The sequence below is a fragment of the Patella vulgata genome, chromosome 2 (assembly GCF_932274485.2).
Source record: "Patella vulgata chromosome 2, xgPatVulg1.2, whole genome shotgun sequence".
In the NCBI taxonomy this organism is placed as follows: Eukaryota; Metazoa; Mollusca; class Gastropoda; family Patellidae; genus Patella; species Patella vulgata.
In genome coordinates, this window is record NC_065880.2 from 18,298,245 (window position 1) to 18,315,492 (window position 17,248).

The window sequence follows — 17,248 nt, forward strand, 5'->3', positions numbered from 1 at the left end:
TATCCGGCTTCCTTCAATAACTATAGCTACTGTATCTGTATGGGTAGTGATCTGGGGTTAGGGGGGAGGACCCGGAGAAAACCCACGAGGTTGGACAGGCGACCCTACTCCTTGCCACGTACAACCGGGGATTCGAAACCACGCCAGTCGACTCAATGACAGACTGTATGATACAGCGCGCACACGCTAACCATTCAGCCATCCAACCCCCCTATTCAGTTACAACAAGAGTGGTATTGAGCCTTTAAACCCAATGTGTAAATAGCTGTTAGCAGGTACTATCGTTTTTCGACAACTCCATTCAAAGGATCAATCAATGGAAGGGAAGGTAAAAATGTTCCCCCATCTTCATTAGCCCAGTTTAGGAGCAAAACAGTAGGACGTTAAACCCCATTTCATTTCATTTCGGAAAATGGTCCAGTCTACAAATTCAGATTAGAAGTAGGGCCTACGTTGGAGCGGGATTTGGTCAGAGAAAGAAAGTGAAGGGTTTCAGCTAAAATATAATACAATCAATTCTTGTCCATCAAATGCTCTCCACTGGCTGTGAGCTATTAATAGATGTGTCCATGTTGACAAATATTCTCCTTTGGGTTTGTCCGATCAACACATTTTAATGTCGACGGGGTAAACGTGCTTGCAGAATGAAGAAACAAAAACTATCTAAATACACATAACATTGCAGCATACACTTTATTCGTTGATAACCTTGAAGTTGCTGGCTTGTGATAAATAGGGTCGAATATATCCCCACAATACTGGGCGCAAAAAAATACACGATTAAAACCAACGATATATAGCTTAGTTCATTATGTACTATATACACTTTAGTAAATACTGGTCGACATTAACAAAATTATGAGCGACTGGAAGCACCTAAACATCTCTGGTATAATTGGCCGCGCAATAACAGATTAATGAAAGAATCCTGGGTTCAACATATGAGGTAGAACACACGATAGTAAAACATAACCGAATAGGATTATTTCATTTTTTTTTAAAAAAAAGGCCCTATATCTCACTATAAAATATTAATTCTTCAGAAATAAATTATCTATTTAAAATTTCATCTTATATCTTACTGTTGATCAATTAACTATTTAGAATTAAAATTAAGAGATTTTTTTTAATGAGCATCTTATTTACTTCCATAAAATTAATTTTGTGGATTTAATTTTTAAAAAGGACGAGGAAATTACCAATTCAACAGCAATTCAAGGTTACTAGTAACCCAATAAATAAAACCCTGGTTAATTCGCAAATATTACTTACATTTTTAATCTTTGACATTAACAACTGATCAATATAAAAGACCACAGAATTTTTTTTAATCTATTATGGTTGCACGGTTCATAATTGAGATTCTTTTTTTAAAATATATATAAATGTATATAAAAATTGAGAATAGAAAAATTATGCTTTGAAAGAGTGCCAACCATACCAGAGCTAACTATATGTAAAAAGTCAATATGTATAAACCATGTCATGGATAAATATTTAAAAAAAGGAGAAAAATTCCCTACATACAAGAAGCACATAGTCATTTAGTATGTATTATGTCATATACAACAATTTGAGCAATTGAGCAAGTCTCAAAATGAAAAAAACAAAAAAAAAAAAACAAGAAGAAACAATCACATAATGGCAAGATGAGTCCAAACCCTATTTTGTTATTAAGGCAGACTTTGGACAAGTTTTCCCTCAGTATTAATGTAAATAATAACCATCACGTTGTTAATGTATGTATTATAAGGCACTTGTTAGATTAATAGAAACAGCTCTAATGTTAATTATTGTTTTAGTTGTCAAGTATTGGCTACCAACTACCAAGCAAAAAGGCATAAAATGACTTTCAAGTAATGAAACTTGATCATAAAACTATATACATGTACCTGGGAATTACTTGTGCGATTCTAGTTTGGGTAGTCATTTGTGTTGAAGAGTTAGTCAATGTTACTGAGATAAAAAAAAAATCTGCTCACATATAAAAAATACCAACAATATGTAGTTTGTTAGACAAAAATACATCAACCTCAAACCACACAAAACCAGAAATGTATCATGCCAGCTTCAAAGTATTTACAACACAACAAAATACTTGTTTTATTGAGTTAGTTGGAAAAAGAAGAAAGGGATTCTTTGGGCTACAAACATTTTATTGCTGTATATAATAATAATAGTAGTAATAATAATATAAGTACGAAGGTACAAAAAAAAATTGGCCAATTGTTAAATGAAAGCTGTAGCAATTGAGTGGTTAATAATGAATGATGCAAACAGTGTTAATATATCTTGAACTATTAACACCACCATTAAACAAACTTCCATACTGCTTGTTAATAACCAACTTATAAAATATCTCATTTTTTTAAAATAAGTTCATTTAAGTTAATTGAGCAGAATTTGTAAATACCCCCCATTAAATATCAATCACTCAAAAACCCTTACAAATATAATCTGATTCAAGTGTTTCCAATAGAGGAAGATATGTTTAATTGAGATTAGATTAAGATAGAGGTTACACAAGGAGATACTATTAGTCCAATATTATTCAAGTAAATAGTAAATGTTTTAGCAGGATGGAAGAAAGTGACTGGAGTATTTCAAGTGACAAATTATTAGTAGAACTGTATGGTAAAATATGATTATAAGAAATGAGATTCCCTCAAATTTCAGGCAGTAAATGTATTAATTAATAATATCTCCTGCCCAAAGCCGATAAAACAGTTAGTTAACTTAAATATTATGCTGAACATTTTGACGTGTTGCACATGGAAAACATTCACTTACCTAAGATATTCAATTATATATAAATAAACGATACACAAGATTTTATAATGTACTTAGTAGTATATGAAAAGCATCAACAAATTACAGTTACAATTCAAGTACAAAAATATGCAAAGCCAGTTATCTTATGGCTTGATTCCTATAATATTCCATGCAGGTAAGGCACATTGTTAGATAATTCCGTTCATGGAAGTCATATTTTGCTAAGAGGAGGGCATCACATTAAACGCACTTCAATTACACATTTGAATATACAAAGAGAAAGAGGAAAGAAAAGGGGGGGGGGGGAAACTTGTCCAAATTTGGCAATTACCACACCAATCTCACAGTTCTGCAAGACATTTATACACAAGGTGCCATTACACAGGTACATGGCGTAATATCTGAGCAATAAAACATATGAAGGTTGGTCATTATGAGACAATACACACAATGCCAAACCTCTAGAGCACACAACACCATAGTGACGTCCTTTAAGTACTATAACATCACATATATTGACAGCATCTTCGCAAAGATGCCTATAGTTTGAGTATATACAGGATCAAGTTTGTTCTAATACTATGCATATACAAAATGATCATTGGAAGACTTTTAAGTCATTAATCTCTGGACATATTAAAATGTTCAAGTCCTCCCTATTTACGAACCCTGCATAATTACATGCATAGCTATACAAACGCTACAAAAAATACAAAATGAGATGTGTACAATATAAAATAATAATTCATTTGATGAAATCTTGAGATTAATGAACGAACTTCTCCAGAATATAAGCTAATTAAAATATTGAACCCCAGAGTGTAAGAATGCCCATTCCGAGAAGGGGTAGGGCAACATTAAGATCTCAGATATGCTGGGCAATTAGCTGTTGATGGGCGGGATTGTAGATTGCATAGATATGTCTTACTTTTAAGTACAATCATATCACACATAAGGTCATCAGAAAGTCTTTTTTTCATTTACTCCCTCGATATTCTCACCATAACAGCACTATAATGATATGTTACAACACACTTGCCTTAAATCATGTATGTTAATGATATAATATAAAAGGTGTGAGGAAGAGTCATCAGTATTAGAAATATAATTCTAGTTTTGGCATATGCCATATATTTTCTTGCATGCCAGTTTGAGATTCAAGCTAATCAGCAGCTAGCTCCAGTTTACACTGAACTTCTAATCAAAGCCATAAACTAAACTCTTAATGTTTTTCTTTGTAAATTTTAAAGCATGTACCACAAACAAAACCAGTTGGAAAGATTCCAATATAAGAATATTCTAATATGTTTCAGCTTGTTTTCAAATTTCTCTCGGAAAAAAAAGAATAGTTCTCATTGATTACATGTTGTTCGGGTTGTAAATTTGAATGATACAAAGTTCTCTGACACAGTGTGGAAAAGGTGGAAAATTATAAATCTGAAGCCAGCTGCAGAGAATTGAATTTTAAATATAAAGCAATCTAACATTAATAAAAATATAACAGGGTTACCATCAACAAATAGATCTGGTTAACAAAAAAATATATTAACAGTTATAATGAAACAAGATATTAAACTGACATGTTAATACTTTAGATTGACTGATTGGATACCTTGATGATATGAAGCAATTAATATCTAATACAACCGTAGCTAAATTAAGAGAAAAAGAGTAATTACTTATTAAAATTCTATTATTCATTCTATCTTTTGAGCCATGATCAGTGTGAAAATAATAGACAAAACCGGTCTAACAAAAGATGAATAATATTTTTAAACAATCATATCATCTACGGTATCAAATTATCTTTCAGCCATATATAATGAAGATCTAATTAATTTTGGCATTAAATAATTAAATTGAGACTACATACAGTAATTAGTTAATATTCATCATAGAATTTGAAAAAGATTCTACTGGTGTGCGCTTCTCATCTCTGGAGTTGTACAAGAGTATATTTTAATATGTAACATATGACAGTATATAATATAATATCAAACAGCAGTAGAATTATGCAACTTTGTATAGGCTGATTTTTTCATATTGAGATTCCATATAGGACAAAATATCAATCCTGTACAAAGCTTATTCATCCTCATGTAAAATTTACAAATTATGCTATAATAATTCTTTTTTGTTCGCATGATTTAAAGTAAAAATAGAACTATGTACAAAAAAATCCCTCTTCTAAATGATACAAAAGAAAAAATGATAATTTATATTTAACAAAAAAGATATGCATGAAAGTTTTGATTAAACTAGGTGCCGATTTCTAACAAAATCTAACATAATTTACAGTATAAATATATATTTAAATATAAGTCCTACAGAGATGAGACGAACTTCACAGCAACATTAGTAACCAGTCAAATTAATACAGGCACTTAGCTGCTGGCAGGATGCCCTCGTGAGGCACCTTTCAAACAACTGTCCAAAGAATTAAAACAGTTCCCAGTCAAGGCATTAGTGATGTAGAGTACAGCGACTGATTTCATGGCCCGATCTCCTAATACTGTAGATGATGTGAGATGTGCAGTGTCGGCTAGCCCTCAAAAAGCCACAACAGGGATGGACTTTGTGACCAGGGTTTGTTAGTTGCCAGCTGTATTAGTTTGATAAAAAAGAAAAAAAAGAAAAAGTATGTTAGTTTTTCTTCTGCTACGATTTGGCATTCAAGGTGGTGAAGATTACAAAATATTATATGATAACCTGTTTTTTATAAATGTTAAAGGCCTGTGTTAGAGCATCTACATTGTCAACTTTGAAGAGCCATTTTGTTGTGGATGGAGGGAGAAATTGTTCTTGTGCAAGGATAGAATTGATTTTGAATAAAAGATAAAGTATTAATTACATGTACGTTATTAATCAGGCAGAATAATAATTAAATAGATGTGATAATTATTCCTCACTGATATAATAGGTTGATTAGACTATAAAACATGAAAAATAATTAGATTAGATTAGTTGGTTTTTAAAACATGGTCCAGAATAAAATAGTTGTTGTAAAATAAGGGCCATTGAGGGCTGAGGCTCTAGAAAGATTAACATTATATATAATAATATCAAATACGAAAGATGACCAACACAGGTTAACAAATACAGACATTACTCAGGACTGTTGAATTAAAGTGTGTCAAAAATGGCCAGAAAACATGCAAGCACCCCCCATGCTTGGAAGTAAATTCGAGATATATATAATATTATATTATATGAAATCAGTCTAATTTGGAATGGGGAAATAAATTAATATCAAATTGTTAACTTGAAATTAAATTTGGATAAATGTAAGCTATAAGAATCATTAGATAAGTGATTGTATTATACAAGTGCTTGTGAACTAATTTCAGCACTACATAGTTCAGCTACAAAAAGAAGCAGTTCGGTAATAAATATTTTAGAATGCACATCTCTAATTGAACAAATCGTTAGTAATGTCTGTTAAAAAAAATACGTCCCACACCTCATTTAATTACAACGACATAATTGTTAAGGTTCCCTATGGACACAACTGATTAATATTAATTTTCATCAACTAAGTTTAAAAGTTACTACGATTATTTAAGGTTTTATTTTTGTTTAGTTTTAGATATTAAATTAATTAGTTTTATTTTTAGTTTTAATTTTCAAGAGGAAATCATTCAACTCGATGTTTGATATCCAAAATAAAATAAATGAGACGGAATTAACTTGTGTAGAATTGACTTTTATTACTTTTATATATTATATATCTTCAAAACAATCATTGCACATTTTATTTTGATTTCATAATCAATGCAACATTCTTTCTTTCAAATGAATGAATATATTACATTCAATTTACAAATTGTCACATATTACAAACTACTTCAGTTTCAATAAAACAAAAATTCTAAAGCTACATGTAATAGCATTTAAACTTTCAAACATTTCAAAACATTTTTTTTTTTCATTTTTAAAGCGAAAAACAAAAATTAAAAACATAATATTGATTTTTTTTTCTTTATTTTGAATTGATTTTGATTTTAAGCTTAGAAATGATTATAATTTATTTTTTTTTTTTTTATAAACAATGAAAATGATTTTGATTCTAATGTTCAATGATATGGGACTCTTAAAATGATTTTAACAACCATCACCTAAAGTATGTCTTTTACAATTCTAATATTATGCAAATTTCAATATAATACGGTCTAGTCGAATATTCGTAAACTATCACATAAACTTGCAATATAAAATACTACATAAAAAATTTGCATATAAACAAAAAGTGTATAAAAAGAAATATAAATACTCTGCTATACTAAAAGATAAAACATAATATAAAACCTCTTTGAAAACAATGAGAAAACAATTTTAATGTACCAGTTATTTGTTGTTGAGCAAATTATAGTCCTACATTGAGAGAAAAAGACTTAAGTACATCTAGAAATGTACATGTAATAGGCTTTCCTCATAATGTGTATTGAAATAGGAACAAAGTAAATTGGCATACCTATAACTATAGAACTAAAATCGACATGTATGTGTATACTGGCAAGGACAGGCAAATCATTAGTTTTGTAATGTTTGGAGTCTTAGTCACCCTGACTGCAAGTTCAATTTAATTACCAGTAGAGTTCAAACTCTGACTTAAAGTTATCTATCACTTTTTACATGTCAGGTACTATTATTCTGTAATCTAAATTTCTGAACCTAACTTTTAATCGACTATATTAACTGAATCAACAACAAATAATTGGTGTATTTTGATTGGTCTGTCATGGTGAAAATAAAACAAAATGTTACAAAACATGTAACACAACTAACCTTCCATTTTTATGGAAGCGTTGTGACCCTAGTGTAAGGGTGTTCTCGCATTCCAGCTATTGTTCGTCTTATTTTCGGTACAGCACCTACAATACGCCACATAATCATAGAAATCTTGCAACAATGAAAAAACAAAAATAAATTCAACTACAGTAAAAACAACAAATTCATATCTCCTGGTTCCTTGATATGGGAGACAAATAAAATGTCTAATATCTTTCTATATATTACAAAGATAACAAATATGAAGAAAACTTTAACGAAAAGTTTGACAAGAACTCGGTTTTTGTCAAATAACAACGTGTATGGACTAAGCCACTGTGTTAATTTATTTAGAATTTGTAAAGAATTATTAATATTTTGTATAAATAATTTGTAATTTTAAATATGGGGCTGTTAATCAAAACGTTATTCCGGTCACACAATATAGTAAGAAACAAGAGTATGGTAATGCATCACTTTGATGAAACCAGTTTGGGTTTTGTAACTTTTCTCTTTCAACTTTTAATTCCAAAAAGCTAATTTCTAATCAAAATTGAAAACTGATGTCTTCCAGCAGTTCATCCTTAAGTCAAATCAAAGGATAGTAGGCCGATTATGTAGCATGACATCCAAGTGATAAAAGTATTTTCGGGGGAAAGTTAATATGTCTGATACATTGATGTCACGCCATGGAATCAATATTCTAAATACTTTACTCAATGTTTCTCTTCCTTATGTTAATTATTAGGGGTCAGAGTTCAAATCAACCAGTGATCAAATTTCAATACACTGATGAGAGAAAAAATTAGTAGACATTAGACCAGGAGATATGAGACAAACTGAAATAAAAGCCATCATGATTAATTAAAAAGCAATACCTTAATGAATAATAATCACTTCTATTAAATTATATTGTATACTATATATATATATATGTATAGAGTAAGTATAAAACTCACAACCACCACCAAACCAATATACATATTATTTAAGAAATCATATATTTTGTAGAAAAACATAGTATTATTAGCTACGTCTAATTCTCCAATAAAAATCTACATTACAAGGTAGTCTTGGAAGATTTACCTGTTGTGACAAAATAGAGTAATATTCGAATACGTTTTTTTAAACATGCGATATATAAACTATAGTGAACGAACACGATTATAAGACAAGTGATGATTACGATATCATGTATCCTCATGAGTATAAAATCCGATTGTGTAACCGTTCTGGGTTATTTTGTCTTATATTGTATAATGAGCTTTATAACGGGGTGGACAAACTGCCCCGTTTATGGATTTCTCTACTAGCAACAATAACAACAACACCAGGGGGAATGGTATCATAATAACAAAACATTCCAAACTATCGTCTTGACTACATAATAACTCATACGAGATCAAGCAAACACGAACACAAGGAATGTGGATTTCAGATCCCTTTAAAACTGTCACATTAAGAAACAACAAAAATCTGCAAGGCGCCATTCAATTTAACAAACTGAATAAAATTGCACACATCGCTTTAAAAGCAAAATAACGCATATTACGTCAAAGTAATTGCACATTTTGAGCAGGGCACTAAATCTTAACATTTCTACACCAAAATATCAAACTTGGAATGTTTTCATTGCACTTCACATGGTAAAATTTTAAAACTGTCTGCTATTAACAGACGAACATACACTATACATGTAATGTCAATTGTTAATCTTGATCATTTATGATAGAAATATTGAGCAAAAATTGCATTAAAAACATCTGAACTTGATAGAACAAATGAACGCTGTGTAATACTGTCAATACCACATCTATACCCACTATAAATATATGTATCAACATTATCTAAACACATTCAAACTCCCATTATCTTATGAAACTTCAACATCTTTAGTCCAAACTTTTACTGTCACCATGAAATACATGTGTTTTAAATAAAATAAAGGTAAACTTCTAAAATCCTAGATTCCCTTTTTTTCATTTTCCTTTTTTAAGGGTTTAGCATAATGCAAGTGAAATAATGGACTAAAGATATGAAGTGAATATATATGTAATTGAAAATAGAAGTTTAGTTATCATCATCATCTAACGAACATACCAGCAGCAGCTTGTTCAAATCCTGATGGGTACTCTAATATATGTGCAGCGGGTGCATAGGCGAATGGATACTCATAAGGGTTATACATTAATCCCCCATCTGTTGGTGATATTAATGGTGGTGGTTGACCATTCATCATTCCAGCAGTACTTGTGGCAATATTTGGCATGCGTTGTGCGAGAATAAGTGGGGCTCCGGTCGGTGTCCCTGTTCGTAATTGAGCGGCTTGTTGTACTGTTAAAGGTGGACCCATGAACCTGGGAGCTTCTGGAAAACAAAAATATATTGCATATATGTATTTCATATCTAAATCTAGAAACAGTTTCATATTTCTCAAAATATGGTATTAACATACAAATAAAAATTATTTTTAATCCAAATCAATCTGTGCATGAGAAACTTTTTAAAACTTATTTGGTGAAGTTCAAAGAATAAATCTGAGAACTATTTTTAGTAAGAGTTCAAAGAATAAATCCGAGAACTATTTTTAGTAAGAAATCAACGTGTGTGTTAATGACATCATTGTAACGGTAACATTTGATGGATTGGTTAATCGACGTGACAGAAATATTTAATTTGAAAAAAAATCTCCCATAACACAATCTAATGTTAGGTTGATAAAAAAAAAAAAAAAAACTTTTTTGAAACACTGAAATAAAATAAACTGAATTAAAAATAAATCTTTTGAAAAAAATCTTTAAAAATAAAAACACACTTAAGATACTCAAAAATTTAACTGAATGAAAACAATGATTAAAATTAAATTAATTAAAACTGGACACAGTCTACTTCTTCTTTACCTGTGCTGTCCATTCTGTTGAAAGCATTGAATAAAAATAATAATTAATCAATGTTGATTTTTAGTCATTTACAAAATTTTGTTAATTTTTTCATTTGGTAAAAATATGAAATTTAAAATATGTAATTCATGATTTATGAACACATGCATATTACACCACCAACTCAGAACTATTATTAACATTTAAAACCGGGTACATATATAATTGTATTAAATATAGATGGATTGATTTACAGACAAATGTATGTCTGTAGTATATTTAGATTGTAAATAGTTCATTTATTTGATTCAGTGATTCATGAAAAATATCTTAAAATAAATCAAAACCAAATAATCAGGCAATATGAAAAAGGGTTTGCATACAAGTTCTATTATTACAATTTGATAACGGCACACCGAAATATGTAAGATGCACTGTAAGTTATGTTGACCTAAAAGCTTGGAGAGCCGAAACATGAACATTTTGTATCTACTTTTCATGAAATATAAGATTTTATCATACCTGTATGAGTCCTAAGTGACGTAAGTGTTTTAATTGGAGTAGAAAAAATACCTATTTTGTATTCAAGTCATTAAGTTGGGAAAATTGCCAACATGTTGTCACAGTAAACTGCAGATTTTGAAATTCATAAAAATAACTGGAGATTGCATGCAATTACACTTTTATAATTCAAAATGTACTGGAGATAATTACAAAACAAAATATGCATTATTTAACAAGGAAGGAAAAGTAAAATACGGCATAGTTTAAAATATATTCTAAAGTAAGAGGGAAGAAATAGAAGATGTTTACGGCTAATAGATACATGTATGTAGCATATGGGCAATCTATTCTTTTTACCTTGACAACAGTGTTAAATAAATATATTTTCTTCCTTGATATGTACATGGATAGTATAATAATTTATCCTAGTAGATTTTTTTGTATTTATTGACAGGAAGAAACCTATTTGATTGATGTGTTAATACTTATTCATAATCAGAATAAGAGTGACAGTCAATCGAAATGAGGTAACCTATCAATTCATTTGTATTTCTTTTTTGCTGAACTTTATTTACATAGCAATATATGTTTATTACACCAGTTGTGGGTTTATGATATATAAAGATGAATACGCATTATTTAATATCTTGTCCTATACAATATCTATGTTTCATTTTACTATTACACATTATCCTTCTATTATGTTAAGATTCGTTGGGCTATCATTGAGCTAACAAATTTATCACCATAAAATTTTATTGTGGGAATTCATCGGGTTTTTTATTTACAGAAAGCAATTAAACTACATATATGTTATATAGGCTATCAGAAAAAAGTAGTCTACTTGAAAACACACTGACATATGATTGCAAATAAATAAAGAATAAGAAAATTTTAATTAAGATAACACAATTTGAAAATATACTGTTGATAAGACTTTAATGAAAATGGAGCCATCCTATTCTAACATGTAGACTAACTGTCTAAGACATAGATAATGGTAATTCTAATGCAATCCAACTTATTTTTAGTCTTAGCAATTTAAGCCTTTGGCGAGCTAGTATTAAGGGTATAAAAATACTGATTGATACAGATAAGACTGTACATAGCAGGTATAAAAATGTTTCATGATGTAATGCCTTTCCAACTTAGACCAAAACTGATATAAATGATTATTCATCATTGCGTAATAACTAACAATGGTCCTAATTAGTTTCTCATTTTGTAAACTGATAAAGAATTTGTGTACATTTTCAGGAAATTCGCGTATTTTGATTGCCTCAGTTTATGAATTTATTTAAGAGTTTGTGTACATTTTCAGCAAATTCTCGAATTTTGATTGCCTCAGTTTATGAATTTATTGACGGAATTCTGTTATGACCGACGATATCATAAAAGTAGAAGTTAAAATAAAATAAAAATAAAAAAGTCTTTTAACATAAAAAGCAATTTAAAATCTGTCCATCCACCATTTCATACAATTACATATATAAAATACATCTATATTTAAAACCCTTTTCCACTTATCATGCATTTAAAATCGTATCATTCCAATACTCCACACCAATCCATTTAAAATGTACTTAGTTTAATTGTATACATTTCTATATTGAATACAATCTGCATGTAAATAAAGATGTGAATAGAATAGATCCTGGGGTTGGCATCCTGATTAACCTATTTCTGTATTGCAAGTGTTGGTCATATAGGGGAACATGAAGGGCTAAATGTTCATCACTTAGACTATTTAACTATGGAATATCCAGGGATTACAGTACATTATCTTTATTAAACTAGTACCAAATGAACATTTAGAGCTTAATATACCCAATGATTAAGTAATATAAGTACCAGCAATACACAAACTAGGATAATGAGAATAGTGGGGAAAGAAAGCTACCGTACAATGACAAGGAGAAAAGTGTATTTGATAAAAAGATAGTGTAAGTAGTGGTGGAGTACACACTGTGTATTGGTATGATGATGGCATGCTATTTACAAAGGAAGCGTTCTATATCATGCTTGGTGTGTATAATATGCATGTGTTCTAGGAACTACACCCTCTAAATCCCATTGGACTCTTCTGTAACAGGCTAAGAAGATTCCCCAGCAGCACTCGGGTGGAAAGAACTAAAACTATCAGAAAACCGGAAAATAATCTACAAAATGATAAAATGCCGAAGCCCAAATATTGAAGTACAAAATATATAACAAAAGACATGCTGAAAGCAGAACTGAAAGTAAAATCTGGAAATAGAACAAGTTCCAGAAGCTAAGCACCGCACACAAGGATTGGGACCAAATTCCATGGACTTACGACTCGGAGTGACTGGTTGTGATGTAGCTGTGGCCGGTTTCGATGTGTCACGATATGTGCCATTAATGATGGCTAACTCCATCAGTTGTCTTTTCTTTAAATCATCTTCACCATCAGGCTGCAAATAGTTTTATATAAGGTTAGATATCGTTGGTTAGTTGAAGCATGGAATATAAACAACACTTACGATGTAAATTTATTGGCATCATTTTACATGTTGTAGTATCATTACGATACGTTCCATTTAAGATGGCCAATTCCATCAATTGTTTTTTCTTCAATTCATCTTCTCCTTCGGGCTGAAAACATGAGTAAAAACAATAATTTTATCTTACGAACAGTATATCCAGAAATTTTTGCTGATCACCAGTTCATAATAAGGTGCATGTATGAAATAAACTTTCAACAGAACTGTTCTATATATTAAGTTACCTTCTTTTAAAATTTTGACGTACCGGTACCCGTTTCCAAATGAAGACTTTAAATGCAAAACGCTACCCATTTAAACTAAACATGCTACATTCTTATATTGATCAAAGATATCTCACTAGAAATTTCTAGTTTTCAGTGGGAATGAAGTTTACTGCCTTTTTTTATTTAAGGGCTACTATTTTTTAACTGTTTAATATAGCGATTATTTGGTTGTCTGATGATGCTAGTCTTGTATAGGGAAAGTATAACATCAAAGACTTTATTCCTATGTAATTATACATGCAACAGAACATCTGTAACATCTAATTTCATCTCATGTACTAATTTTTGCCTATATGTTTTCTCTCTGAACTTGAGAACTAATACCAAATAATTTTCTATCTCATGTTACGCACAAAGATTATATCATATCTAATATAAATGTACTAAGAGAAATATTATGTAAACAACCAATTCTACTAATCTTAATATAAAAGGTAGAATAATATATCCATAAACAAACAGTACTGATGGCACAAATAACAAAACTCAAAACTGGGTTAACTGAGTGCAGTACCAAGACTAAATGAGGGAGTACTGTGAATTGGACTTCAAATAATCATAGGAAGAATTAACTTAATGTTTGATAATTAATATGTTTTACTACTGATTGATGATTGATCTCATAATTATTAATGAACTTTTATTCACAGGTGGTTCTAGTTAACTATTTTTGAAGCTTAAAAACATCCGCTTTATTGACTTTTATCACAAAACATCTTAAAACCTTAAAATAGACAGGTTTGAACTCCAAATACTAAAGGATTTTTATACAGATTTGATAAAACTTCAAGGTTTAATGAAAACTGAAGGTTATTATTCATCATCTCCAAGTTTTCTATTACAAGTCGCATAGAATTTGACTACCTAACATCTAAGGGTCAAAAGTCAACTGCTAAAAATTACAAAGAGATGTTACTTTATTAAAGTATTTTTATACACTATATACAATGGAGATATCATTTTAGAAGTAGTATCATGATGTTCATCTTCAGATTGGATTGGTTACTATCATTAAATCTTGTAAGAAGAGCTGTGTTGAATTCAGAGTAGATTAAGTTAGTTGAGGTGTGGGAACAAACTGAATTTTCAGCACTTATGTTGAGCTGAGGTTTCATTAAAACCCCAGGACTCTAGTCTTCATGCTCCATTGATCTATTTATATGTCAACACTAGGATTTTCTTACATCTATATCAGATTACACCTATAACAGCATTAACATCTAATTTACATATATGCAAAACACTCAAATGTGTCAATCCTTCAAGTTTAGCAGTTTTAAATCTGTGTAAGATTAAACTGTCAATATCCATCCTATTAAAAATGTTATTTTATAAGAAAGGAAAGTTTATTACATGATTGTGTAAAATACTTGGTTGAAAACATTTGAGGTGATAACTGTAGTATTAAGTTTCGAGATGGTTAATAAAAACACCCATAACCAAGCACAAAAGAAAACTAGATAGCTAAATGTGTTTACGGTAGGTAGTTTTGACCTAGCTAAAAATTTCCACTATTCTTTGTTGAGAAGAAGGCATTGATGTATTCTTAATGCCCCGTTAACTTTTGACTATACAGTTGAGAAAATAACAATGGTATATAGAAAACCAGTTAGATGATGTCTCGCCAACTAACTGTTAATCTAATGTAGGGTGGGGTTAGGACTTGTCCAACAACTTTGCATCTTTATATTAGAAAAGGCGGACAATTAAAGTTGAAAATCAGGTTTCTTAACTGATAAACATCCATTTTATTTACATTAAATATCCATAAACCAAACTAAATAGAGATTTCTTTAACGTCTCATATCAAATTACAGCATTAATATTTCTCTAAAACGATAGGATTCCTCAACTTCAATTAAATCTCTCATCTTATAAAAGACTAAGAAAAGCTCTTTAAGAATTGCAGGCACCACTCCAAAGTAATTCCTTACTGGTATGGAAGACATGTGGTGTGTTTAAAAGGCTCCCCTACAAGGACTAAACTAGATAAGTACAGTAGGCGTGGAAACATGATCTGTTTATATCATCCTCAAACTTAATGAGCACTACTATCTGTTTCAAACTTCAAAGAAAACATAAATTTGTGCCAGGGGTAGGGTTGAAACCATTACAGTTTACTGTTGAAAGATGGTGTCTGTCTGTTGTGAGTGTATATTATTGATACATGACTTACATACATGTACATGTAGTAAACACATTTCTCACAACGGAGAATCAAAATTTTCATTTACTTTGCCAAAAGAATTATGACCAAACATGCAGCTGTGTATAAAGTTGTTTTTTTATATTAAATTTGGCTATTTTGATAAAATATGTGGGTAATTTAAAGGAGGGGAGTGTAGGTTTTATATGTTGACCTATAATAAATGTAGAACTGTGGATAGATAGCTATATAGAATAAGTAATGAGGAGAAGATCATATTTCTATTTGAGGTCATTCTGATCACTCGCCTCAAGGCTTTAAGATGATGATGATAACATAGGTAATAAGTACATCTACATGTCTTTCAATATAATTAAAACTAAGTATACACGCATGAATAAATAAAAATAAAAATGCAAGTGACTTACATGACATTCCAACACTAAAGTAATGCCTAATGAGGCATTAGAATTTTCAAAACGAAAATATATCTAATTTAAATTCATAGAATAAATAACCTTACACTAAGATAATTATCAGAAGTTCAAGAATGGATCTACTTGAATCAATAGATTGTTTATCTGTGTCAATATGCTATAATATGTATGACTAATACACAATCTTAAAACTTGTACATCTCAGTTGTAGATTGATAGATCTCTCTAAAATTTTGCATGCAATTTAATTTAAACAAGGCTGATATAAATATTTTGTCAATTCATGACTAATAGAAAAAAAAAAAAAAAAATCTGATTTCTAATTCCTCTTTAATCGTAAGTTTAGATTCTCATATTTTCTTTTACTAAGCTGACACTAAATCTAGAGTCTTAATTTATAACTTCTTATTATATAGAGTAGTTCGACAGTTAATTCCACAGCTGATACAGAATACAACAGAGCAGTAGCAGAAGTTATAACTTATTAACACATGTCTGTTCATCAGTCAATGTTTTTAGTTCCTTGGGATCAGGTATTAAGCCTGCAATATGTTTTTTTAAACTTAATTTTAAAAACATGACAGTAATCATTTCACCATGCAGAAACTTACTTGTGTGGCCTGCAAATTCTCAACAATAAAATTTGTTTGATTGAATGTCCCTTTAACCATAAAAACTTTAAGATTGAAAATCATTCATAAAAGATGAAATTGCCCGCAAGGATTTGAAATTGAACTGAAAATTCATTTATTTAATGTTCATTAAGCGGTCTTTAGATAACCCTTCGGTCTGTAATTTTAATTCAATGTAAATCTTAAGAACATGCAGATTCGAATGTCAACAATATGAAATCTTTACAAAGTGCATTTATACATGTGTATATCATGTGTACAGGTATATTATTGTACATCACATCTTAAAACTATTTATTTATTTCCTGTTGTTTGTTGGT

At 30.1% G+C, this 17,248-nt stretch overlaps 1 protein-coding gene across 2 annotated transcripts in view; it reads right to left on the bottom strand.

The window, feature by feature from the left end:
• Window positions 1-674: 674 nt before the first annotated feature.
• LOC126811819 (KH domain-containing RNA-binding protein qki.S) overlaps window positions 675-17,248 on the bottom strand; it is a 31,252-nt gene continuing 14,678 nt past the window's right edge. Inside the window, exons 5-8 of one of the 2 annotated variants that reach the window (XM_050537745.2) lie at window positions 13,240-13,357; window positions 9,640-9,906; window positions 7,558-7,643; window positions 675-5,374 (exon numbers count right to left, since the gene is read on the bottom strand). In XM_050537745.2, the coding sequence (XP_050393702.1) occupies window positions 7,567-7,643; window positions 9,640-9,906; window positions 13,240-13,357 (462 nt within the window). In that variant the 3' untranslated portion in view covers window positions 675-5,374; window positions 7,558-7,566. Of the gene's footprint in view, window positions 5,375-7,557; window positions 7,644-9,639; window positions 9,907-13,239; window positions 13,358-13,426; window positions 13,539-17,248 lie in introns of both variants that reach the window. The other variant, XM_050537746.2, reaches the window with a different exon arrangement.